This window comes from Papaver somniferum, chromosome 7 (assembly GCF_003573695.1).
Source record: "Papaver somniferum cultivar HN1 chromosome 7, ASM357369v1, whole genome shotgun sequence".
NCBI lineage: Eukaryota > Viridiplantae > Streptophyta > Magnoliopsida > Ranunculales > Papaveraceae > Papaver > Papaver somniferum.
In genome coordinates this window covers 258,718,799-258,745,580 of record NC_039364.1, presented here as the reverse complement: position 1 = coordinate 258,745,580, position 26,782 = coordinate 258,718,799, and the positions used below count along the sequence as shown (strand labels likewise).

Genomic DNA, 26,782 nt, shown 5'->3' with positions numbered 1-26,782 from the left:
CTACCCGCCAGTTTTTTAACCGTATCCTACCCTATTCACTATTTGGCGGGTAGGGTGGCGGGTAAGATTTTCTTAACCGTCAGTAAACGGGTAGGGTGGCGGGTATAGGTCATATCCTACCCACCCTACCTAGGAGTACACATACCCTACCCATACCCGCCAACCCTACCCTACCCGCCAATTTTTTAATCGTATCCTATCCTATCCATTATTTGGCGGGTAGGGTGGCGGGTAAAGATTTTCTTAACCGCCAGTAAACGGATAGGGTGGCGGGTATAGGCCATATCCTACCCACCCTACCCATTGTGCAGCCCTAGTATAACTCAACTTCCTTTATGCCAGAGATATTTACACTCCGCTAGCTTTGATTAAATTGCAGCAAAGAGTATCGAGAGCAAAAAAGGAAAAAACAGTTGTAAAAGAAGACTGGAGTAACATCTTTGATATGTGTAAAGATGCCTTACAACAGGAATTTAACCAAGCGTACAGATAAGATACAAGAACTTTATGTATCTCTTGATCAACCACGTTATCTAATATGCCTTAATCAACCACTTTATCTAATATGCCTTCAGATTAGCAATTTGATCTGTAGTCTGTACTCCCAACTGATCATTCATCTTCTCCAAAACTTTATGTATCTCTTCCATCTGAGGATTTGTTTTCTCACCAGCAACAAACTCATGAATAAACCTGTTAACCTCAATCGAACTACAACCCGGTGTCTTCTCTACTCCTCTCTCTTTCATATCTTTCCTTATTCTCCTGGCATCATCATATTTACCACAACTTGCATACATATTCGATAGTAAAACATACACCTCACAATGACGTTCTAACTGTATGAGTCTCTTAGCAGCAACCTCTGCGAGACTGGTTTCTCCATGACTACACCAAGAACTCAGCAATGCTCTCCAAGCCATTGCTTCGTCTGAATGGCTACATGAAGTTGGCATTTTCCGGATAATTTCTTTTGCCTCCTCAAAAAGCCCAGCTCGACCAAGCAAGTTGATCATACATCCATAATGCTCACTTTTAGGTTCCATTCTGTAAACCGACTTCATGCTATCAAAAATCTGCAGTCCTTTAGAAGCCATACCTGAATAGCTACACGCAGTTAATACCGCGATGAAGGTTATGTCGTTGGGTCTGAAACCATCTTTCTCCATTTTCTCAAACAGTGCAAGTGCATTCTCCACATCACCATTCATCGGAAATCCTGAAATCATCACATTCCAACAAATTACATCTCTTTCCTGCATCCCATCAAATAAATTCTTGGCTAAACCCAAATTTCCACATTTCGCGTACATATCTATAAGAGCAGTATTAGTCTGAACAGTCATAGGCAACTGCATTCTCTTCAAATGCTTGTGAATCCATATTCCAATATCAGCAGATCCTAAATGAGCACAGGCACCAAGTAAGCTAACAAAAATTCCTTCGTCAGGGTCTATATCTGTCAACTGCATCAAACGAAACATTTCCAACCCCTCCTTGAAACAATTGTTTTGCACATGACTAGAAATCATACAACCCCAAATTCCTCTATCCTTGAATGCCGCTTCATCAAATATTAACCGTGCATTCTCAACATCACCCATCTTAGAGTACCCAGAGATCATAACTGTCCACGAAACCGCAGTTCTTTCCGGAATTTCTTCAAACAGATCTCGTGCTTCAACCATTCTAGCGCAGGATGAATACATTAGTATCATTGTATTACCAACAAAGGTGTCGCCATCAAAACCCAACTTGAAAACACTCCCATGAATCTGTTCTCCAACCTGAAACTTTTGCAAATGATCACAGGCTTTCAATACATAGAGAAGAGTGTATATTAGGAAATAATATAAGAGACTATAATTAGGAGATATAATTAGGAGATATAATTAGGAGATATCCTTAACATGGTATTAGGAAATAACCTAAATTATATCTCCTAATTATAGTCTCCTATATTATTTCCTAATAGTGTAATTGTCAGGGCAGAGACCAATTTGCATTATATGACTATACAATTCCAAAGTTTTATTGAGTTCCCCTTTCAGTAAAAAGGATTTAAGCATGGTATTACAAATACATATTGTGGGTTTGACAATTTGATCAAAAATCTGGGTTGAGTAGCATATAGGGATTCCATGAAATGGGTGTGAACAGAAAGCTAAAAGGCGGCTAAGCGCGAAACTGTTGTTTCCGAGTCCTGTAAGGATTATCTGTGCATGAGTTTACTTAAATTGTTTTATGTTCATACATTTTTCTAACACTAACAAACATCTACTCTTTGGCATTGTTTGAACATACTACTACTGTAGCACAAACTAAAGATATCTGAGAAGAGATATTCTTTTACCCGAATCTGCCACAAACTTTTTTTTCTTGAAAGCAAAAACTTTTACAAACTTCAATATCTTTATGGACCGTAATTTCACAAAAGCAGTCTGGTTTGGTTTGGGTCTTCAACTGCCACCAGCTAACTTTAACATTTTGAATTGGGTAAAATCATGGTTCAATAGTCCTTTGAAATGGTGTAGTCTTCCAGAATGCTAAAGCTAATCCGATTGATTGTATAAGGTCTATTAGAAATTCTCTTAATGATAGAGAGTTGTTTCTTGCAAAAACACTTTTGAAAAAGAAGGTGGGAACAAAAAACAGGAGTTCTAGCAGCAATAATCCTGTTGAAGTCAAAGATAATGTCTTTTATGTGGATGCGGCTTTTGATAAAAATGATGGTTCTTATGGTTTGGGATTAATTCATTTGAAAGACAACAAAATTGCTAACATTAAAGTCTTTGTAGGAAGTACAACAAGTTCCTCAGCGGCAGAAGGATTAGCTATCAAGAAAGCGCCAGAATGCAGTATCTGTGGAAATAAGATCTGACTGCAGGGATGTTGTAAATTTTTTGAATGGAAGGCAAGTGAACTGTGACTGGAGGATAAGGAAGATTTTGAATGATGTCCTCTCTTTTTTGGGTAATAATAATATTTTGGTAGACTTCAAATATATAAATAGGGTCGATAATAGTGAATCAGATAGACTGGCTAAATGGAATAGTGTAAAGGAAAGTTTTTTTTGGTGATACAAACTCCCTGCGTACTATTTTGAAAAACAGAATTTCAAATGGAATTGTAAAGGGAGAAAACATTATGATGCATAACTTCTAGTTCTTAATATATTGTCCTTTCATTAAAAAAAAAGAATTGCAAAGATATGCTTTTTTTTTTTTGATAGCATCGTACAGTGACTACACATCAAAGTTTGTTGTCGACAGTGATTACAGATGGGAGCATCACGGTATTTGATGTTCATCTGCTAGCAGCTAGCATCTCCTTACAAATTTCAAAAGAATCTTATCATATAACTTAGTTATTAAACCTGGCATCATTAGGGGCTATCCTTAAAGAATTAGGGGCGACTAAATAAGACAAAATAGGGTGAAAATACTTGTATGTCCCTTCACACTCGATAGTTTATAATATAGTTTTGTCTAGTTTGTCTAAGAATGGGATATTGCCATAATCGGTAGCACACTAACATATCATATCTACCGATTGTTAAAATAGAAAAACGCAATTTTATTTGTTTTGAAGAAAAAAGAATTTGGGACAACCGTCTATAATCGGTAGAAAGAGAACATCATCTATCTACCGATTATAGTTGCCGACACAAACGTTGAACGTTTAAGACCACCCAATACCTAATTTCATTTCATTTTTTTTCTTTTCTTTTCAATTGTTCTTCTCCTCTTCTTCTTCCCTTCCGATTGTGGATAGTAAAAACACTATTCCCCCTATTCAAATTTCAATTCATCGTCGTCGTTCATCGCCGAATCAAAAACATCGTCGATTCTTCTATAAAACGATGACTGATATTAATGAACTTAAGCACGGAGCTATATCGAGTGAGATCATAATTGTTTAACAAGGAACTCAGCCTTCAGTCGCAAACCATTCCCCAGTCTCCCGCTCAAGTCACAGTGTGCTACTCTGTATGAGGACCTCCTTCCCTTCTGCCACTCTCCGTTCACACGGTTCTCAAAGCGGAGGAGAAAGGGCGGGCAGCAGGTACCACGAGCCCTCTGTCCCACACATCTATTCAGAAGCAAGTGTAGTTCACCGGTTCCACCGAATGCTCCTATCTCTCGGCAAAGATCGTCCCTTTCGTCCAGTGGTTAGGACATCGTCTTTTCATGTCGAAGACACGCGAGAGATCGAGAAAAATTAAAGAACAAAGCGATTGCAACTGCCTCAAACGACGAAGAACACGAAGAACATGATGAGGATGACGTCGGTCGGGTAGTTGGTGGTGGTGATTTTGATAATCAAACTCTCCAGGAAATGGCCTCAATTAGGTAAGTTTCTATCATTTTGTGGGCTTATATTGCTTTAATTTGACGAATCCATGTAAATTAGTTTTAGGCTAAGGCCCAACCCATGGATAACCCATAATATGAGGCCCTTAATTAAAAGAAGTTTAAATCTAGGCCCCAATTTTTATCAAAAGACCTTGATACACTTATGCATATTGTTAAGCTCATAATTAAATAAAATTTAAATTTAGGCCCAAAATTATTAAAATATTATGTGATGATGTTCCAACCACCTCCGACCACCATAGCCACTGTCAACCACCTCCGACCGCCACCGCCACCAACCACCTCCGACCACCACCGCCACCAACCACCTCCGACCACCACCGTCAAACCACCTCCGACCACCACCGCCAGCCACCTCCGGCCACCACCGCCAACCACCTCCGACCACCACCACCGCCAACCGCCGTCGCCCGCCGTCACTGATAAATGTCGTCGCCGCTAACCACCTCCCGCCACCACTATCGACAGCCACCAACATGAATGTGTGCACAAAAGTTACACATGCATATGACATGTGTATCCAGAAGTTACACATTCATATAAAATGTGTAATGTAAAGTTACAATTGTACATAGTTGTGTACTCTGTAGTTACATATGCATACGCAGAAGCGTATGGCATGTGTATCTACAAGTTATACATCCATATGCATGTGTAACTTTTTATTACACGTGTTATATGTAAGGTTATCTACAAGTCATTCATCATAAAATGTATGTATTACTTTAATTTCCATTTACAATAATTTGTTCGTTCATTAATTACTACAGTTATAGTAATTAGTTGTGTTATAGTAGTTGGTTGTTTGAACATAATGTACGAAATAAAACACAAGATATGGAAAGCGAAATCCTAGAAAAAACCCGCTATACCCTATAATAGAAATGTTTCCTTCCTTTTTTGTATTTCTCGGTTCAATGTATTTGCACATCTACAAACAAGAATAAACATCCATGGAATTAGGTTGGATGGACAAAAAATAAAGAAACAAAATTATAGAATAATTACAAGGCGAAATTATAGAACAAAGATCACATAAAAGGCACATGATAACTTATCTCCGAAGCCTAGTGTAAGGAGTTATTTTTTATTTTAGCATGTGTAACAAGGAGCTACACAAGCATCTAACTTGTGTAACTTGTCTAGTGTAAGGAGAAGTTACACATGCATATAGAAATGTGTTAGGAGAAGTTACACATGCAACTGAGTTGTGTAAGGAGAAATTCTTATCATTAAAATCTAAGGTTCCAAACATGGAACTGTTGCTTGCAGTTACTGAAAAGGCTCGAATACTGAAGTTGTTCATTGTAAGCAAAAATTCACAAGCATATAGGCAGCTACAAGATTAATCCGATGATGCTGATAGTGATAAGAAACACCAAAACTGTTCATTTCAAAACAAAACACAGCAATGAATCAAACCCAGAGTGTTTACACAACAATAAAGTCACAAGAACATGTTCACAAATTAACAAGTTAACTAATCGACTATATAACATGAATCATAGTGTTATCTCAAACTGACCTGATCTGATTGCAAATTCAAACCGGAAATCGCACCAATTGTTTCTTTCAACCTGAAAATAGAAATTAGGGCAAACATCAATTACAAATGCAGAAGAATAGTGAAGGATCGATAAGGGCAAAAAAAACTATAATTAGATTAACAATAGTAATCTACAGAAAACCCTAACAACAATTTTTGTATGCAATTAAACAAAATCCCAATCGTACTAATTATCAGAAAAATTAGGGTAGAATAATAACGGAATCTCATGATTTGATGAAGAACACAAGAGAAGTAAAATTCTTCCAGAAGAAACTGGTCTAAGGCTTAAAAAAATCAAAAGCATTTTTTTGTTTATTGAAGGGTATTTTTTTTCTTACGACAAGGAAATCTCGGATGCATCATTAATCTGTAGATTTTTTACGTTATTTCCTTTTGAAATGTATAGTTTAAGAGAAAAATCATCTACGCGTAGAAGATATACATCCCTAAATGCATGTGTAATCTGCAATTTCATATCCAAAATGCAAGTGTAACCATCAATTACACATCCTAAAAGCATGTGTAACTAGCAGATACACATGCTAGAAAGTATGTGTAACTAGTAGATACACATGATTATAGCAACACAAATTTCATCAAAGATAGGTTCCTACCAACAGAAGGTTACACACTTTTCCTATAATTCTATAGCATATAACGACATGAATAGTTACAGATGATAAGACACCCAAAGTTCTTGGAGTTCAGTTTTTACCTTCAATATTTCACGATCTCTGTCACACTTGCAGGCGTCAAAATGGTTATAAAAAGGTAGTTCTTTTGTGTTTTTTGCGCCTCCCTTTATATGTCTCTGCACCTTGAATCGCGAATCAGATATAATCTTAAGTTTCCTTAGTCAGCACAAGTCTAAAACGCCTTCAAATCTTAGCCATTCATTGTAAATCAAAATATTCAAACAAGAAAAATCTCTCAAGAAAGTAAGTTAAACTTACCATTACAAATACGATCTCAGAACCATAAAAGTGTCTCCTCTACTGCTTCTCTACTTTCTCTTAAGCAGCATTCATACCAAAATCAGAATTACCACCAACACCAATACCCCTAGTTAGCTCCTGAAATTTTTTGCAATCTGTTATTTGAAAACTCATGCGACAAAATATATTAGAACACCATGGATTACAACACCACAACTTCAACTGAAAATAGAACAAGCTGCTCATGTCATACCACATCCATATAAACTTGTGTACCTAATATGTGTATTTTTTGTAAGGTATGCTAATCTTAGCATGTGTAACTACGAATTACACACGCATCCGGCTTGTGTAACTATAATTTACACATGTATCTGTCTTGCGTAACTAAAAGTTACACATGCATTTGGCATGTGTAGTTAAGAGTTACACATGGCAGTGGACTGCTGATGAGCCGAATGTTTCATTCTATACTGTAGTAAATACAGGAAATATATATGGGTCAGATGTGTAGCTAAGAGTTATAATAATGATAACTAGTGTACTCTAATTATGATTTATGCAAGAGTTTAATATTATAATAGCATAATGTTGTTCAATTGATTAACAAAATATGATGAAAAGCAACCCATACCTTGCATGTGAGCTTCTCCAGGTTCTCTTTCTCAATGTCCTGAATCATTGAATTTCAATCACATTAGTACAAGAGAGATAACAGGAAATAAGCAGACAAACCACAAATTACAGCACGACATCATTAACTAGTGTACAATTGATAAATGATTCATGACATTCAAAATATCTCAAGCATCTAATTGCAGAGTAACATAAAGTATTTGTAATTGTGAACAATTAAAGTAGGGAGCTTAATTACCACGCCTACCTCGAGGTTTTCAAGTGAAATTGAAGATGTAAAATTGAGGTTAATTTTCAATTAAAGTATTTGGATGGACCCAACCCGTCTGTACTTCCTAGATGTAAAATTGATATCACTTCTGCAACAAGTGAAAGGAACATAGTAGAAGAACGCATACAAAATATAGCAAAAGATAAAACCTAAAATTCACATAAATTTCATGTAAATTCTGTCCATCCGCTAAGCAAAAAGGTTGAAAAATGGATTTACCTGCACCACCGACTCCAAAATACTCCTCTGAAACCTCTACCTACACCACCACGGCGATGTATGAAAAACAAGAAATACTTCGTATTAAGAATTTCACTAAGACAAACATAAAACGAGTAATATTCCAGTATCAGACCAGAACATGGAAAACATGAATGCATGATGTGAGAAGATTAACTACTGTAAATAAGAGTTACACATGCATTTAAATAGTGTAACTAGGAGTTACAGATGCATCTGAAAAGTTTAACTGAGAGTTACAGATGCACCTGACTCTAGCTCAATTATAATCCGTTGAACTGTTAAATCTTGACTGTGAGCTCATTTTGTCTCTTTTGTACATTGCCTGAATTTTACACAAAATAAGCATCTAAGATAACGAAAACCTATGATTTCAAGTTTGAATAGCTGAAAAGCTAGTACAACATACTTAGCATCCAACATTACAAGTGAATAGAGAGTGATAGCATAACTGAAAACAGAAGAAGAAACAAAATTAGAATTGCCATGAAAAGGAAAAAGAGAACCAAGACCTTCTAAAGGAAAGCTTAAGAGAGTGACTAATTGGCCGAACATATCCACCTTAAGGTTTCTCTGCGTGGGATCAAGTAAATCACCTATCCATTATATATCTGTAAAAACAACAAAATGCTAATAGCTTATACACCACAAAGTATATGTAAAGCTAAACTATTACTTCACTATGAAGGAAAAATAAGCAGTCAAAGCTTACTTCCATAAACGAACATCGACACTGATAATTGACCTGCTTCTCTCCAGAGTTTTCTTGTTCCTAACAATATAAGAAACAAAGAAGTACACATAACATCTGATTAGGTGTAAACTGAAGTTACGCATCTATTTTTGAGTATATGAATTCACATTAATTTTTTTTTTGAGTCATTAGGCGATTCATTAGGCGAAACTTTTAATAAGATGGTAATTGAAGTCAACATATAAATTGGCTGTTGTAGTTGTTAGGTGTACTTATTTGTTTACACCTATTTTTGAGTAAGCTAAACAGAATAAGATGGTAATTGAAGTCATTAGGAGATTCATTAAAAAATATTGATTTTCTTGTCAAACTATCAGTAACGATAACGAATAAAATGGTAATTGAACCAAACTAAACAGAAACAGATTTCAGCCAAGGAATTGTGATAAAAGAACTACCTCCGAGACGACTTCCCCATATACTTTCGTCGGAAGGAACGTGAATGACGTGCCACTATCAACCTGTGCTTGGAACTTAGTTTGCGCTAGACAAGAACTCCCTACGCAACAACCCTCCACTCCAACCATGTAGGCATCACTGAATATAACAAAAGCCAAATTATCCAAAGCATAACTGATGACGTGGATAACTAACGGTAATCTAATGTACATGTTGTTTTATATAAAGTTGTCAAGACTGCAATACATTTTCCCATCCAATGGCAAGAAAGATGTGGATTTTTCAGATGCAGCTCCTTTGTCCCCAAGAAAATTCTCCTAGAGTCACATCAAAGCACAATGAGAAAGAGTTTGGCGCCAATCCAGCTTTTGCTAGAGAACTTAGAATTGAAATGTCCTCTAGTCCCAGTCCCATTACACCATCAGGAGCAACTCCGTCCAAATATACACCACTCTGTTTTCTACCACACCATCAGGAGCAACTCCGTCCAAATATACACCACTCTGTTTTCTACCACACCTGTGTGATGAAAAGACCACCAACTTAGTAGTGACAAAATTAAAATACTTATCAAATCAATAATCATAGTCAAATTATAAACATCATAAACAAGTACCACTCCTTCCTAAATGATACATACTTGTGCAACACATATTTATTCTAGTACGAACCTAATAACAAATAGATGGGTAGTAGAGATGATGATTCGTAGATTTCGAATATGAAAACTGATTTTCAAAAGAGATTTAAGATAAATTGATCGATTGATCTTCAATAAAAAAACCTAGAAAAAACTATGTGATTTACTTTCAGGATTTTGCATGTTAAAGGAAAGATAAGGATTAGATTATAACAGATCTGAACTCTAATCTTGATTTCATCGAGAAAATTTAGTTGAAATCATAAAAAAATTACAAATCAGGGCTGATTACAAACCCTAAAAAATATTTCGTAAACAAAATTCGAAAAAAAATAGTTCGAATCAAAGAAAATGATAAAAGGGTGATAGATCGAAGCAACGATTCTAAAATCAGATCAAACTTCTAAGTAAAATCGAATTTATTAGGTATTTGAAGTTGTCAATAAACTTTTCAGAACTTCTTTTTGGTTAAAACATAATGAGAACCAATAGGAACAAAAATATGATGAGAAACTTATCTTGTTCTTTCAATATGATGTTGAATCTTCAAGTTTTCTTCGAGTTTCATCAAATTAATCATCCATTCTTCGTTCTTCGCGGAGCAGGGGAGGCGCAGGGGAGAGAGAAAAAAAATTAGAAAATGAAACAGAATGAAACTTAAAGCTAAAGCTAGCATTATTAGCTATATATAGTAAAGGGCATTTTTGGTATTACGAATTTTCCCAAACCCTAAATTTTATTACGAAGCCCTGAAATCTAAAATTTTGTGCCTAAAAATATTAAAAGGTGAAAGTATGGAGTTGATAGGGGAGGATCCATTTAGTCAAAAAGAATAATACAAACTGTAGACATTATGATATGAATCCCCCGAAAAAAAGGTATCGAGCGAAAATAAACTAAATATTGTAAATTAAATTTCTCACTGATAGCCATCAGACAACTCTACCATTTCTCTTCCACCCGGACACAACAGCACCAGCAGTATACTTCACTACCAGCTCCCAAGATTACCCTGCTAAGCAGCAGCGCAAGGGCATAAACCTGGAAGGCTTGGTGTTATTGGTTTATACATCATCAACCGTCGACATCGGTTCATTTTTGTATAATTCCCCTGGCATAGAATCATCAACGATAATTAACCTGTAAAATTAATCGAGAATCAACAATAATTTCTAACCCAAAATTTTTCTTTAGAAAAAAAAAAGGTTCATAATGTGGAATAATTACCATCATCAGAATTACCTCCTTCTTGATTCATCACAAATTAAAATTTTGGTAGAATTCAAATTATAAATAATAATTGTTCCCCAAATCTGCTGCATAACCTGTAGCACCTTTGAGTCGACTATATTTTGGAAATTCTCCATTGATCATACGACGGTTAAAAGAAGGAAATATCTGAAATTTTCGAAGTAACATACCTATAACGCCAATTAACTCCCAACCTTCGCATGCTTAAAAAAAGAAAATCCAACCAACCTTCGAAAGTAAAAGCGAGTGAATCTAATGTTTTCTGTTTCTGTATAGTGATGGTGGCTTGATTCTTCAGATTTTTTTCTTTTCTTTTCTTTTTTGTCGCCTCTTGGGTTTGAGCCCATGTTTCTTCGTTACAGTAATTAAGCGTTTCAAACTTGGCCATTAAGCGCAAGCGCATTAAGCGTTTCATTTTGAACGATTTTTTAGGGACCATGTTTTTTCTTTTTTGAGGGGATCATGGTTTTATTAGGCCACCTTCCCTATAGCCATTAAGGTCAACTCAATAACCACCTATATATATATAACCACCACCACCACCGCCCATCACCGCCGATTACCACCACCACCTCCTCCGATTATCACCACCACCAACCACCGATTACCACCACCACCTCCGATCACCACCACCACCAACCACCACCACCACTATATATATATAGCTTAATTTAAAACATTAACAAAGATATTCTCACAAACCCATGACTTGTCATTCGTTTTTGGTTGAATAAATGAGAAGTAATCATTAAAATGAGTTGAAAATGGAAGTTGCAGAGAATGGAGGTTTTTTTTTCAGAGAAAAGTTCGGTTATCAAGAATTAATTTTTTCTTAACCGAATTCAGAGTTCGGTTGATTCGCAAAAAAATACTTTTAACCGAACTCCTTGTATTAGAACAACAAAAGTCCATAAGTTCGGTTCCTTCGCGAAATAAGGATATCACCGAAATTTAGTTTACGAAAATAATGAGAAGTTCACAAGTTCGGTTCGTTCACAAAAATGTTAAGTTTTCTTTGTAACCGAACTCTACCTTTGAAACTTTGTAGCCGAACTCTACCTAATTCGCCAAGAAATAAATTTCTAGTAACCGAACGTTCGCCTAATTGCATATACGCGTATATAAGCCCAGTTCGGTTGATTCGCAAAATATGTTGAAGTTTGCGAACCAACCGAACTTCTAACACTAGGTTACTTTTAACCTGCAGTTCGGTTGGGAACTTGGTTGCGTTGAAGTTTGCGAACTGACCGAACACACAAGATGTACCCAAATAAATTGTTAAGTTCAAAGTTCGGTTACCTACCATTTTATCCTAGGCAACCGAACATTACACTGTACGACCAAAACCTCCATGACGAGCGAGTTCGGTAACCTGCGTGTTTGGAAAACGTAACCGAACTACACTTTCAGGTGTGTTCGGTTACATGTTCTTGACATATGGTAACCGAACTGGCCCAAATCTACATAAAAAATTTCATTTTTTTTGAAAGTTTGGAGCAATTCAACCAACATTATCTAAGTTTGAAGCCTACCTGGGTACCCAAATACCCTTCCTCCGGTTGTGGTTGGTAAAATCCATCATTTTTCATGTTTTCCTTCTTCATCTTCTCTAACTTTACTCTCTCAATAATTCTACTTCTTTAAAAAAAAAAAAAACCATCTGATTTTTTAATCTCACTAATTATCTTTAACTTAATCATCTCAGTAATCATTACACTAACTATTATTAATACTAACTAATCATCACCCAAAATTAATCAAGAGGGTAATTTAGGTATTAATATAAATATCTAGATAAGGGGTGACCTAGATTTACTTCTAATGTCTTTACCCAAAATAAAACCATGGTCCCCTAAAGAAACCATGGTCCCCAAAAAATCGTTCTTCATTTTCGTGTAAGAAACATGGTTTTAACTTGTATGAAGGTTCTACTGTTAATCGTAACATTATCTAAGTATGATTTACTTTGTCATTAAAGAGTTTTCACTCCTCGTTTTACATTTTGTTAGTATCTTGGCCTATGTTTTGATGGCGACATTAAATTATGGTGATTTTATAAAAGGGTATTTCGTTAATTTAATGCTTACTAATTGATTTTCCTGGTATCCGTGGGAATATTAAATCATTACCTAAGTTAATACTGCCAGGTAAGTATTGGCTGTAAGAGGATGTTCAAGGATATATTGATATATATCATATATGGGACCTCAAGAAAAAAAAAGGTCTTTTGTTAATATAAAATCGAATAGATGTTAATTTTGATAAGTATCTCTAGTTATCAAGATTTTTTTAAATATAAGTAGCATTTAATTATAAGTGTCTTCTTTTGTTGGTTTTTACCTGCAGGGGCTATTGAATCCGACAGTCGCATCAGTGATGCTGGTTCCTTAGCAATGCAGCTCCTCGATAGTACTACTTCAATGAAACTGAGACTCGCGACTGAGTACCAGAGACAAGATGCCATGTTTGCTGACGGAAACGTCCCATCAGTCGAGGAGATGAGGAGTTTCCTGATTGCACAGAGAAACATGTTAGATGTGCACTTTGTGGAGCAGGGAACGCTGCAAGGGTCATTTGTCGATCTATTAACTGAATAAAATGTAGCAGATCATATGTATTACCAACTAGTATGTGAACTGGAAAAAAAAAACCAGCTTAAAAACACGCACATGAATCTATTCTCCAACTTGAAGCTCTTGCAAATAACCACAGGCCTTCAATACAGGGACCAATTTGCATTATGTCACTGTACATTTCTAACGGTTTTATTTGGATCTCCTTATAAGAAGGTTTTATTTGATCAAAAATCTTGGTTGAGTGGGTCACAAGATTCCATGAAATGAGTGTGAACAGAAAGCTAAAAGGTGACTAAGGAATACATGTGCTTGAGTTTGCTTAACTTATTTCATGTTTATATATTTTTCTAACACCAACAGACATCTACTCTTTGTCATTGCTTGAACATATCTACTGTCATGTACAGTTGGAAGTGAAACTTTGAAGTATGTTATAAAGCGTATGTTCATTTATTTATTTTTCTGTCATAAGTTACTGCCACATCTTTCAAATTAGAGTCAGGGATGTAAATGAAGGTGTACGTTATAAAGTGACATGAACTCTATCATCGGAAAACATCTTTACGCTTGGGGAATGGCGCACATGGTATGACCTTGTGCTAAAATTGTTCTTGGACCGTTCTTTGATGCAATTCTTTTTACGGACATACAAATTATATATATATCCTTTCGTGTTTAGAATGTCTATTTTTAGCTGGTATGATAGATTCAGCGTGTATATTAATACAATATAGTGTATTCCAAGGTAATAGTATGTTAGACCTAATTTTGGTGGTGAACATTTCAAAACGTCAATGTGATATTACTTGTTAAGCATGATTAAAAATATGGAGAATAATTAAGTTCCAAACATCAACTTAATGATTTAGATAATATTTTTTTACATCCCTACAAAAATACAAAAAGATATAAAGTAGACATCAATTCCCTGCACAATCCTCTTCACGGATTATGAACTTCTCTAGGTTCCCAATTTATAATTACAACTAACAACAAGCAAGGAGGAGGGTTGAGTATTAGGGTTTTTTTATACTTGGTATTTCTCTTAACTAACAGTTTAGTAACTTTTCTAAGTTCTAAGTCTGATTTACTTTTGTGAACACGCAGATCAAAGTCATCTGAGTATTCACAAACAATTCGCGCAGACTCATGACAATACAATAAATAGGCTGCGCCTGAAGGGAACGGATTGGTTATGTCGAATCCTTGACTCAGAGTTCTAATACTCTTCCTCGTCTCATCAATTACAATCATTGTCCTTAGCTCATACAACAAGATAAATAATGGACGAAGTATAAAATGTACGAACATGATATGTTATAAGTAACGAATTGAATATATAAAGTATGGATATATGAACATAGACGAAACGATTAACTTATATGATTCTCACTCAGATCCCTGTCTCCGAGATTGGGTTTTTCATTATATGGTGGGGATTACCGAAATAGTCGAATGACTTTGAGACTAATATAAGCCTGCGTAGCAGGAGGAACCTCACTTACACTTTCTCTATTTCTCTGTCTCTCTCCTCTTCTCTTCTCAATGTTTTTCCCCCTCCCTTTTCACTTGGGAGAGAGGGGTATTTATAGGGTGGTCACATGGGGTTCACTTCTGAAGCCCGTTATAACCTTATCCTCTTGTGTCTTGTGCCGCTTACGCAGAGGTCTTCGTGTTCTTGGTCTTCTCTGCGTGTTCCGTTTGAATATTCAGTGCTATCTGCGCTTCCTCCACAGGCTGACTGACATGTATGCTGTTTGAGGGTATTTAATGCGGGTAGTTGAGATGTCTGTCCGCGGTAGACAGTTGTCCTCTGCCCCTGTCTTGTCTGCGTCAGTCTGACTATCCCCAGCCGTAGATCTTAGATCTTTCTGGGGATAGGATAAAGTGAATCTCGGGTTATCCTTCAGTGCTTCACAGTGTTCTAGTGTTTCCGTCTTCCTCGATCCCCTATCGTTGGATCTGGTGGGTGGCGACGCTATCTTGATAAGGCGCGTCTCTTGGCTGTCCACGTGTGATATCATATCTTGATGTTCTCAGCCGCATGTCCTCCACGTGTGTCTTTGTGGACACGTGGCGGAAGATGAAATGTGTACCTACAACTTTGTCATTAGAAAGTTTCCGCTCCTCTTTTTACATTTTGTTAGTAAAATTATCTTGGACTATGTTTTGATGGTAGCATTAAATTAGGATAATTTCATAAAAGGGTATTTTGTTAATTTAATGCTTACTGATCGATTTTCCTGGTATCCATGAGAATATCAAATTATTACCTAAGTTAATATTGTTAGGATGTGTATCCAAACACGCTATTAACTTTCTGCATCCGGAAATCATTCTGAAAATGTGTACCCGAACTCTCTTCTGATTTTTCTACTTCCAGAAGACGAAAAGCAATTTCTGGAGTGACAACAGGAAAATCGAGAAGTTAGTTTGGGTGTAAAATTTCACAATGAATTTTAGAAGTGAATAAATTTATGTTTTGTGAACCTAATCGACCTTTTGTGAAGCAAAATATCTTTGTTTCCGACTTCCGCTTCTGGTATCAACTTTTGTCGAGTAAAATTTTCCTTCACTTCTGGTATCCAAAGTTTCCAAATTTTTACGGATTTTCTTTTGTAGACCTCTTAAAATCAAGGCTCCGCCACTGGTGGTGGTCTCAAGCGTCAGTACAATAGTTGGCTAGGAGACATAAAGGTCGTTCTCTTTTGCCGCAGCTAGAAAATGGTGATGCGAAAAGGAGCGGAAAATTGGACCCTTCTTCTTCTTCTTCTTCTTCTCACCTTTCAGTTAACCCTCCTTCTGCTCACATTGAATGTTGTTTTTTGTTTCAATCAGTGGAGCAAAAACCTCCTCTCCTCTCCTTTCCTCTATATATCAAGGTAGGCTAGGGTTTCTTCTGCTTCTTATCTTTCAATTGATAGTTCATATTATATGTTACACTCCAATTGCTAGATCTACTTACTTTCTGTAAGTGTGATTATTTTGGATTACTATGAGGATGTATAAGAAAATTACCTCTCATTTTGTTTATTTTCTTACTTGATTTTGTTTCTCATGTAGTTTGGAGGCCGAATTTCACCCTCAAATTCGCCCTTTTTTTTTTTTTTTTTTTTTTTTTTTTCTTTCTGAAATTCATCTGTGATTGTTGATATCTGTCTTTTCTCATTTGTTGTTTAACAATCAACAATGCTGATTTTTCAGCTGTGAATAATTTTCTATCTGATTTTTTGTTCTAGGGTTTTTAATGATCTCTTCCACCCGTAATTGACAATGTTTCGAACTGTTTGTCCATCAGGTTAGCTAGGTACCTTACCTAGAAGTTAGAAGAAGATAATTGTTACACACAGGAAGAGAATTGCAGAGCAGCAGCATTTACCACGGTATCTTTCTGCTTGTTTTGCTTGATTGTAATGCCAACAGTTTCTTCTAATTGATTTGACATTTGACATGATGTTATTCGACATGAATGATCACAACTAGTTCTTGCCTTGAGTTACTTTCTGATAATTTGAATGAGAAATGAAGTTATCACTCTTGTAATTACTGTATTGGTGATATGTGTTCACCATCATGTTTTAAGTTTTTTATGTATAAACTGAAAATCTAGACAATGTAGTCTTATGAATAGTAAACCGACATCTATTTGTCAAGGCAAGATTTTTACACAGTAGAAGACTCTATTCTCATTCTCCTTTTCTAAATGAACAGAAGGCTGAATCGCCAATGTAGTCTTATGTTTCTTCTTGTGAGGATGAAATAATTGGAGGGTTTATCTTCTGATCATCTCATTTAGAAAGAATTAAACCTTGTTATAGCAGCATTTACTTACCACGGTATCTCTTTGCTTATTTTTCTTGATTGTAATGCTCATAGTTTCTTCTAGTTGGTTTGACATTTGACATAATTTTATGCCGGACATGAATGATAACAATTAGTTCTTGCCTTGAGTTGCTTCCTGAGAAACGAAGTTACTCTTGTAATTACTCTATTTGCGATGTGTGTTCACTATCATGTTTCAAGTGTTTTATGTCTATGATTCCAATATTAAGGTACTTTAAGTCTTTTTGCTGTTAGAATAGGCTGAAAATCTAGACAGTGTAGTCTTATGAATAACTTTCTCTTTTTCTTAATTAACAGAAGGCTGAATCGCCGCAGTTATGTTTCTTCTTGTGAGGATGAAATATTGGAGGGTTTATCTTCTGATCATCTTATCTAGAAAAAATTAAACCTTGTTATAGTCTAATTGATTACAGATAGATACATGTACTAACCAAATGTTGAAATTTAGTTAGGGGTTTATCTATGATTTTCAAGTCTTTTGAGTTTTTAGAGTGAAATTCGACTGGTTTCAGTTAGGATTGGGTTTATCCGTGTCAATACTCTAATCTGTTATTAAAAATCTTTTCAAGGAACAACTATCTGTCTTAAGGAAGTTGATTTACTTTAGTCCTGCTGCTAGAATTTGGATAATTCACTTTAGTTTTTAAACCTATTCGTGGTATGCTGAGATGTTTATTGTTTACACAGCTTCTTGGCTCAAATTTCTTACACTACAGGAAATGGAGGGCAAGTACTCGGTGGAGATGTTCAAGTGAGCTCTACTTTTATTTTCTTTTCACATCATCACTTTGTTGTATGTTTTAAACCTGAGTGAGGTCTAAATGCAACTTTTTGCAGGCACTTGGAGAAGCAAAATGAAGTCCTAATGGAAGCCTACAGATCAATGTCACATGAGTTACATAGACTCCAGGTTGGTTGTTTTGAGATTTCTTAATGGTCATAGTTGTTGTTTCCCAGTATACATCTTTGACCTACCCGCTGGTTCATTTCCTTACTGGTATCTATTGCGTTTTCTTATTTCTTATTTCTATGTAACTTTTATTTGTTGAAGGTGGAAGAAGAGATGCTGACGCACAAATTTTATGAAGTTACATACGGCCAAGGCCTAAATCAAAAGGTAAATATAGTCTGCATCTATGTTGTATTAGGCGCTAGGCGAGTCGAGGTGCCAAACCCTTCGCCTCGGCACGCCTAAGGCGCCCAGAAGAAGGAATTTTTTTTTTGTCATAGTGTTTCGCCTTGGGGCGTTCTATTGCTTGGCGCCCCTTGGACGACTCGTGCGCCTAGCTCGCCTTTGGTAACATAGGTCTGCATAACTTTCACATTACCCCTCAGATTGTTAGACATGCCCCTCGCCTTTGATAACACAGGTCTACATAACTTTCACATTACCCCTCAGACTGTCAGACAAATTGTGTTGATATGAACCCATTGGTCGAACTTAAAGAGAGAGCTTTTTCTAGTTTTACATGTGGGCTAAGAAAGTTTGATAATCTTAAGCTGTTTAGAAAGCAAATTAAGCAGTTTTGATGATCTTTTTGCAGAGAAATTCTGAAGAGAGATCTTCGGCTGATGTTGGGGAGGCAGAATCAGATACATTTAGAAAACAAAGCTGATACATATATATATATGAACAGACGAGATATGTTAGAAAGGTATGAAGTTATTTTGTAAAGCAAACGACTTCTGGATTTTTAATTTCTTGCAGATTTTTTTGATTTCCTAAAGGAATTTTGATCTGTTCTCTATAGGACCAGTTAAATGTTAAACAATGTGTAAAATATATGTACTGTTATCATCTATCAATCTCAATCCTAACCATGAGATCTATGGTTCTTGTATGTTTGGTAATGAAATTCCTGTTTTGAGGCATTTTTACATGTACAAAAAACATGTCACTCCAGTCTCCTTTTACAGCTGATTTTTGTTTACCCAATCAAAGCTACCTGAACTAGCCTCTCGGAAGTCATGTAAATACAACGCCAATCAACTGCTAATTTACATGCGAAGATGGCGGTGAAAGACTGAGTTTACATGTGCAGTGAAAACTGTACAAGGAAGTAGAAGAAAAAAGATGGTTTTCCCTTGCAGCCTATGTGTTCAGCTTCTTCGGCTCTAACTTAGGTTCACTGAACAACAAAAACTAGAGCACAAAACAATTGGCAACAACAACAAAAGAACGGTGAATACAAGATTCACGTCTTTAACGAGTTCCTTCATTTTATTTTATTTTTGCTAAGAAAAGACAAGTTCATTCATGGGTTTGCAGTTTTGACACTTTGGAACGGTTTCTTGGGGACCATGGTTATTTTGGGGGACCATGGTTTTATTTTGGGTAAAGACATTAGAAGTGAATTTAGGTCACCCTTTATCTAGATATTTGTATTCATACCTAAATTACCCTCTTGATTAATTTTTTGGCAATGATTAGTTAGTGTTAATAATAGTTAGTGTTTACTAAAATGATTAAGTTACAGATAATTAATGAGATTAAAAAATCCGATGGCTTTTTTTCTTAAAAGAAGCAGAATTATTGAGAGGGTAAAGTTGGAGAAGATGAAGAAGGAAAACATGAAAAACAAAGGATTTTACCAACCACAACCGGAGGAAGAATATTTGGGTACCCAGGTATGTTTCAAACTTAGACAATGTTGGTTAAATTGCTCCAAATTTTCAAAAAACTGCAAATTTTTAGGGTAGTTTTGGGCTTGTTCGGTTACCTCATGTGAAGAACAGGTTACCGAACTCATCTGAAAGTGTAGTTCGGTTACCTTTTCCATATACGCGGGTTACCAAACTCGTTCTTTAATGGAGGTTTTTAGTTGTTCGGTTACCTTTTCCATACACACAGGTTACCGAACTTTGTTTATAGGACTTACAGAGTAATGTTCGGTTGGTTCGCAAACTTTAACCCAACAACATAACTAACCGAACTCCACATGTATGCAATTAGTGAAGAGTTCGGTTTGTCAAGAATTTTTGCGAACAAACCGAACATAGTGGAACAAGTTCGGTTAAATTGAAACTCAACATAGTAGGCAAAAAAACACAGTTCGGTTACATTGGAAAAAAAAATTCTTTTTGGAATATGAGTAGAGTTTGGTTACTAGATAGTTTTAGAAATTTTTGCGAACCAACCGAACAAGGTAGGTAAAGTTCGGTTATATCATAACTTAACAGAGTAGGAAAAATAACACAGTTCGGTTACATTTTTTTTTTTTTTGTATTATGGGTAGAGTTCGGTTACTAACTAGTTTTAGAATTTTTTGCGAACCAGCCGAACTCCGAGTTCGGTTATGAAAAATTAATTCGTGATAACCAAAGTGTTCTTCGTGTTCTTGGTTTCAGAATGTTCGGTTATAAAACTAGTTTTTTTTTTAAACTATTCCTAACCGAACATGCCACTTTAACATCCATTTAAACCATATTTTGATGATTACTACTCAATTTTCCTATCCAAAAACGAATTAAAAAGATTGATGGGTTTTTCAATCGAACGAGGAACGTCAAGGAAGAGAGAAGAAGAAAAGAATAAACTTTTTTTCAAAACTAAAAATTTTCGATTGCTCTTTTGATTTTGATTTTGGTTAATAAATTCATTTAGATTAGATGCATATTATTAGATTAATATAATTATTAAGTTAGTTTTAATTAAAATTAAAGTAAAGGATAAATAGGTATTTACCTAACTTTGGGATACCCCTTATAAGTATAGGGAGGTTAGCCTAATAAGACCATGGTCCCCCGAAAAAACTATGGTCCCTAAAAAATCGTTCTTATAGCTCACTTTCTTCTACAACAGTTATTGGGCCGAGAAAAAATTAATGTCAAGTTCTGAAACACTATATACAATTAAAGTAGAATCAGGCATCAAAGAACAGTACTATCATATGCTGAAGTTCTTCAGCGAAGTAACATACAATGGAAATATATAACTTTCGCTAATTATAACTTTAATGGAACCTAAAGAGTATTTTTTTTTTTTATGTAGCTTGATGCCTACAAAAATAAAGATCAGATCAAATAGCATTTCCACATTAAAATAGGAAATCTGTGTCGGAAACTTCAAGTACATTGTGGAGACCAATCGGGTTAACTCCTGGTCGGAAACCATTTCCTTCAATGTACCTATAATACAGCATGAGGTTGGAAGTCAATATTATTTTAAATAACAAGGTCGGGCATGTAAGCCTCGTTTTGAATGATGAAAAAGTTACTCACATTTCTTTCAGCAAAGAATGTTTATAGAATGCATCGGGAATCCTCCCTGTAAACTGATTGTGGTCCAAATACCTGAAAAAGAAAACATGAAGAAGGATCAAGACATCAGAATTTAAATTATATAAGAATTTAAATTTAGTGCTTTGTAGAAAAAGACTCACAAATAAGTCAGTCTAGGAATATGGGCAAGGCCTGCTGGAATAGTCCCTGACATCTTATTGTACGATAAGTACCTGTCGAGAAATAAATGAGATTGATTCAGAACCTGTAATAACAATCCAGCTGCATTTGATGCCACAAAATAACATTTCAACTGAACTAGTCTAGCAGTACTCACAAAATTTCCAGGTTTGTCAAGTTAGCGAGCTGTGCAGGTATTCCTCCCGTGAAAAAGTTATTATTTAGGTATCTACAATGACATGATTGAACAGAGATTTCATCAGCACTTAGTAGCTGATAAATTGCAAGAAACGCGATTAAATTTTATAGCATATATAATACAACGAGTCGAATTTCTTACAGGTTGCGCAGGGCAGGAAAACTTCCTTCAATACGAATGAGCTCTCTTATGGTGCCCACCAAGTGATTATTACCAACATCCCTGAGCACATGTGGTGATTATGGAACAGAAAATGAAAAGCCAGATCTAATATTTTATTCAAGAAATTGAAAACAAAAAGAATAATAAGTAAAAAACTTAAAAAGGGTATGCGAAAGGTGTAGAAAAATTACAGGTGTCTCAGATTAGGAAGAGTTCCCAATTCTGCAGGAATCCTGCCAACAAAGCGATTTTCATGGAGATAGAGATAACGAAGCTCAGGTAGATATGCTAGCTCCTTTGGAATCTCCCCTTTGAAACCATTAAAGCTTAGGTGCCTGTAGGATTACCAAAAATATCAGTAAAATGTAAGAGAAGAATTATTGCGAACAGACACATGTTATAAGATACAAATAGAAGGAACTACTTACAGATGTGTCAGTCTCTTCAGTTCACCAATTTCTGGTGGAATGGCATCTTGTAGCTTGTTCCATCTTAAGTTTCTGATGAGACAAAAAGGCATTAGAGATGCAAAAATGTTTATGGAGCAAGATGTACAGACAAACGTAGAACATCTGGAAGAAACTTTAATAAGATTAGGAGGAACATACAATATTTGAAGATGTCTAAGCCGTCCGATTTGAGGAGGGATTGGGCCAGTCAACTTGTTGTTATGGAGATCCCTATCAAATTGAACATTGAAATATTAGATAAATTTCCCGCAGAAGATATTTAACAAAAACTCCTAGTCCTAGCAGTTGATGCAAGATAATCCAATTGTTGTTTGAAGGTGATTAATCAAAACAATGTTCAGCAAATCAGGTACCATTCTGGTTTACTTGCATATAAAATAGCCAATGTGTCAAGTCACGAGTGTGATGACGTATATGCTGGGTGCGAACAGCAAATTATTCAATTTTACCATTTTCTATCCTACTGATCCCTCCTTTAAGAAGGAAACAAATACTTATGGGATTGGATTAATACAATTCAAAAATGCTAGCATTATTGACATACAGATGGATTGAGGTTGCATAACAGAGCCACTGTAGCTGAAGCACTTGCACTACAGCTGGTGGGAACAATGAGCACAAGAGAAAGGAGAAAGAAGCATCGTGGTATTCGTGACAGCAAAAATATTGTGAACTTCATGGATAGACAACAACAAAACTTAAGCATGGTGGTCAAGAGTCACTTTAAGTTTTTTTTGGTTTTTGATTCTGTTAGTCATAAATGTAGATAGGGATTATATATTCAGTGGTGACAGGCTAACTAAATATGCAAGAAAAACAAGATCTAGATATATGGATTACGGTTCTCAAACCAGTCATGTAAAAAATGTATGCTTTTAAACTATTTTAGGAAGGGATGATGTCATCTGCTCCTCTTAGTCTTTAGTAAAATTCCAGTTTATTAAAAACCAAAAAATCATTTTCTTTTGATTGATACTGATTCAGCTAGTTATGATGGTGAAAACTTCCTTAGTTGTCAGCTACTCAATTAGATTATGTATACCCTTAAACTCAAAAGCAATTCTTATAAATCACTCCTACAATACTGATAAATAAGCATCAATTCACAAGCTATACTATCTTAAAGACGATTATGAAATCCATAAGAAGAAAAAAAAGACATACACAAGTAAAGGCACTTACAGTCTTGTCAGATCCAACAGATTGGTTACAGCTGTGGGGAAAGGCCCAACAATTGATACCGCATACACTTCCCTGCAAATGAGGTGCAAGAAACATGATAAGGATTGTAGATTGAATAAGATGAGTCCAAATTTGATCAGCGGCTGACAAAGAACCGCTTAAGAAGAAAACTAGTGGTTTTCGTGCATGATCATAAATTCGATCAACCCCAAACCACAATAAGTTCAGATTGCAACCATTTTACAAAGTCTGACTATTAAGAAACAAAAGCATATTATCAAGAACAGGCTTTTTCCCCACTTAGTTCAATGATGCAGGTTATTAAACCTAGTGGTATTGTACACATATGGCAGCATCCATGCTAATACAAAGTTGGAAACAATACAATCAAAATAATTACGAATTGATACTGCATAGACTTCTCTGCAAATGAGGTGTATTAAAGGTTGAATACAATTAAGTCCAAATTTGATCAGCAGTTGACAAAGAAACCATGAACATTGATCCATCTGGGTCACATAAAAGTCATGCTTAGAAAGAATCGCGCACCATCAACACCAAAGCACAATAAGTTCAGATGGCAACCATTTTACAAAGTCTGACTATTAAGAAACAAAAGCATATTATCAAGAACAAGCTTTGCCCCCACAAAGTTCAATGATACAGGTTATTAAACCTAGTGGTATCGTACTCATATGCAGCAACCAGCTACTCAGTGACATGCTAATACGATTTTATGACGTTACAGAACACATACAAAGTTGGAAACATTAAATTCAAAATCAGCGGTACCACCACTTGACGCGGGTGCTAGAGTCAGTGTAGATGGCTACTAACCTAAGGGCTCTGAGAGTAAAGTCTGAAACCGTTCTCAAAGCAGTGCAAACAAGGCCTTCTCGGGAAACATCAGAGGAGAAGTTCCATCCAAAGTTTTAAATAAATCTTTGCCAAAGTAGAAACAAGGCCTTTCATTGTCATATTCATGTAGTCTACAATCCTCGGGTGTTGTAATTAAAAATTGAATCCATTAAACGACTGTGAAACATGTAAAAAGAGATGAAAATTGTACTTACAACTCAGTGACAACTCTATAATCTCCCTGTACAGAGCAAGTAACACCAGACCAAGGAGGTAAATCGCCATCTCCACAAGGATCATCTCCAACCCAAGCATATACCACTCTCCATCCAAGTGATGCCTTGATTTCATTTAAGGCTTTCACTTCATTCAATCAAAACATAAATTACTCAATATCTCATTAGAGTGGAAACAGCAAAATTCAGTGATATTAACTATGAAAATGTCAGATCCAACTAAAAAAACCTAGAAATTGAAATCTAAATGGAAACGAAAATGCCAGACAGACAGAGATCTAATAAACAAAATCCAAAAAGAAATCAGTTGTTCAATTGGATTATAGAGATTGTAAAGAGAAAGATCTGAAACACTTACCATCTCTTTTAAGGGTTTTGGAATCAGCAATGGAGAATAACAGAGAAATAACTAACACAGCGCCAATTATTGATTGAGTTGTTGATGATGCCATTATCATACCTCACTCAAATTTCCTTACTGAGTAAGATCTAGTAACTCATTTTTCAATTCAATCCCCTAAAATCAAAATCGATAATCTCCAGATGATGATACCCCCTTCTTCTTTAACTTGTTAAACCTCTTTTTCTCTCTGAGATGAATAATAAAATGTTTAGATTTTCCACCGAAATTATTTTTTTCTTTTTCTCCGAAAATGTTTAGTTCCCCGTCAGTTATATTTATGAGAGACGCTGTTTAACCAATTATCTACTTTTACAGTACTCAGTTATTTATCTATTTATGGTGAACACCCATGCTTGAAATGGGTGTTAAATTGACACCAGTAAATACGACACCGGAAGCATAAGTCAACCGTAAAAGTCAAAAGCTAAGAAAAATTCAATTCACAGAAAATGTATAGTCAAACTAACTTTTGAGTTTTCAACTTAATTATTAGGATGAAAAGTAATTTTAATGGAGGTATATATCCAAACATTATATAAAAAAAAAACTATACCATGCACTTGGTTTACTAAGACGATGTTAAACCGGGTAATTGACATTAGTAATACAATAGGTCGATAAGCATAATTCAATCTTAAAAGTCAGAAGCTCAATACTACACGTCAATAAAAAAAATATGATAAGTCAATTTCAAAAAAAGATGAGCTTCATAAAAATGACTTTTTCGTTTCTTGAATTCATTATGAAACTGGGACACTGCGAGCAAAGTTATACCAATCTAAATATTTTCTTAGCACCTGTCCTCTGGGGGTTAAAAAATCCAGGGTCAACAGCATGGAGTGGCACTAGAGCTGGTCTAAAAAATGTCGAGCAATTTTGGGATATGAGCCTTAGCCTTGAGCCAGTGTAGGAAACCGGCATAGACTTAGCCTTGAGCAGTGTAGGAAAACGGTTGCTTCCCACAGGTGCTATTAACAACTACACCATATGGGCGCTGGATGCTAATGGGGTTACCAATTTGTTCTGGGGTGTACCATTCCATGGGTGATGGACCTCCCAACTAGTAATCTTTCACGTGGGCTCCAATTCTGCCGACACCCCGAGATGCGACACCCAAAAGCAAGCGGGATTTCTTCACAATTAGGAATCTGTTTAAGTTAGGAAAGTACACAATTAACGGGAATGGCCAAAATCAAGGTTCAGAAATATATATATATATAATACACACCGGAGAAAGATTTTGCTGCATCTGTCTTGCAATGGAGTTATGCGGATCCTCAGAGCAAACTGGAAATTCTGTTCACCCCACACTTGTGAATTTACATGTGATTAACGAGGAGACAGCTCGTATGAAGGATCAGGCAATACTTGGTAACTGGTTAAGGAGAGAAGGAGCCGCCT

The 26,782-nt window shown here is 35.8% G+C and overlaps 2 protein-coding genes and 1 pseudogene across 27 annotated transcripts; all 3 read right to left on the bottom strand.

The window, feature by feature from the left end:
* Positions 1–418: 418 nt before the first annotated feature.
* LOC113300216 lies at positions 419–2,291 on the bottom strand (annotated as a pseudogene).
* Positions 2,292–5,250: 2,959 nt separating this feature from the next.
* On the bottom strand, positions 5,251–10,439 carry LOC113300213 (aspartic proteinase-like protein 1). 26 transcript variants are annotated; one of them, XR_003335602.1, is made up of 14 exons: positions 9,578–10,435; positions 9,407–9,477; positions 9,160–9,298; positions 8,720–8,779; positions 8,569–8,618; positions 8,417–8,458; positions 8,256–8,332; positions 7,987–8,026; positions 7,744–7,855; positions 7,495–7,533; positions 6,879–6,998; positions 6,641–6,742; positions 5,902–5,953; positions 5,251–5,760 (listed from the first exon to the last, which is right to left on the bottom strand). XR_003335602.1 is itself a non-coding variant. In XM_026549420.1 (5 exons), the coding sequence occupies exons 2-5, from the start codon at positions 9,177–9,179 to the stop codon at positions 8,308–8,310; spliced, it is 246 nt and encodes an 81-aa protein (XP_026405205.1). In that variant the 5' UTR covers positions 9,180–9,298; positions 9,407–10,439; the 3' UTR covers positions 8,033–8,307. The 26 variants fall into 26 exon arrangements, 3 of the variants coding, with proteins under 3 accessions (XP_026405205.1, XP_026405203.1, XP_026405204.1); XR_003335594.1 differs by having other exon boundaries at positions 9,407–10,435; XR_003335604.1 differs by having other exon boundaries at positions 8,604–8,618; positions 9,407–10,435.
* A 10,856-nt stretch (positions 10,440–21,295) lies between these two features.
* LOC113300212 (probable leucine-rich repeat receptor-like protein kinase At1g35710) lies at positions 21,296–25,658 on the bottom strand. The gene is made up of 11 exons (XM_026549417.1): positions 25,337–25,658; positions 24,958–25,105; positions 23,885–23,956; positions 22,841–22,912; positions 22,661–22,732; positions 22,424–22,567; positions 22,212–22,292; positions 22,029–22,100; positions 21,853–21,924; positions 21,692–21,763; positions 21,296–21,598 (listed from the first exon to the last, which is right to left on the bottom strand). Exons 1-11 carry the CDS (start codon positions 25,434–25,436, stop codon positions 21,508–21,510), a joined length of 996 nt encoding a protein of 331 aa, XP_026405202.1. The 5' UTR covers positions 25,437–25,658; the 3' UTR covers positions 21,296–21,507.
* Between the last annotated feature and the right edge of the window lie 1,124 nt (positions 25,659–26,782).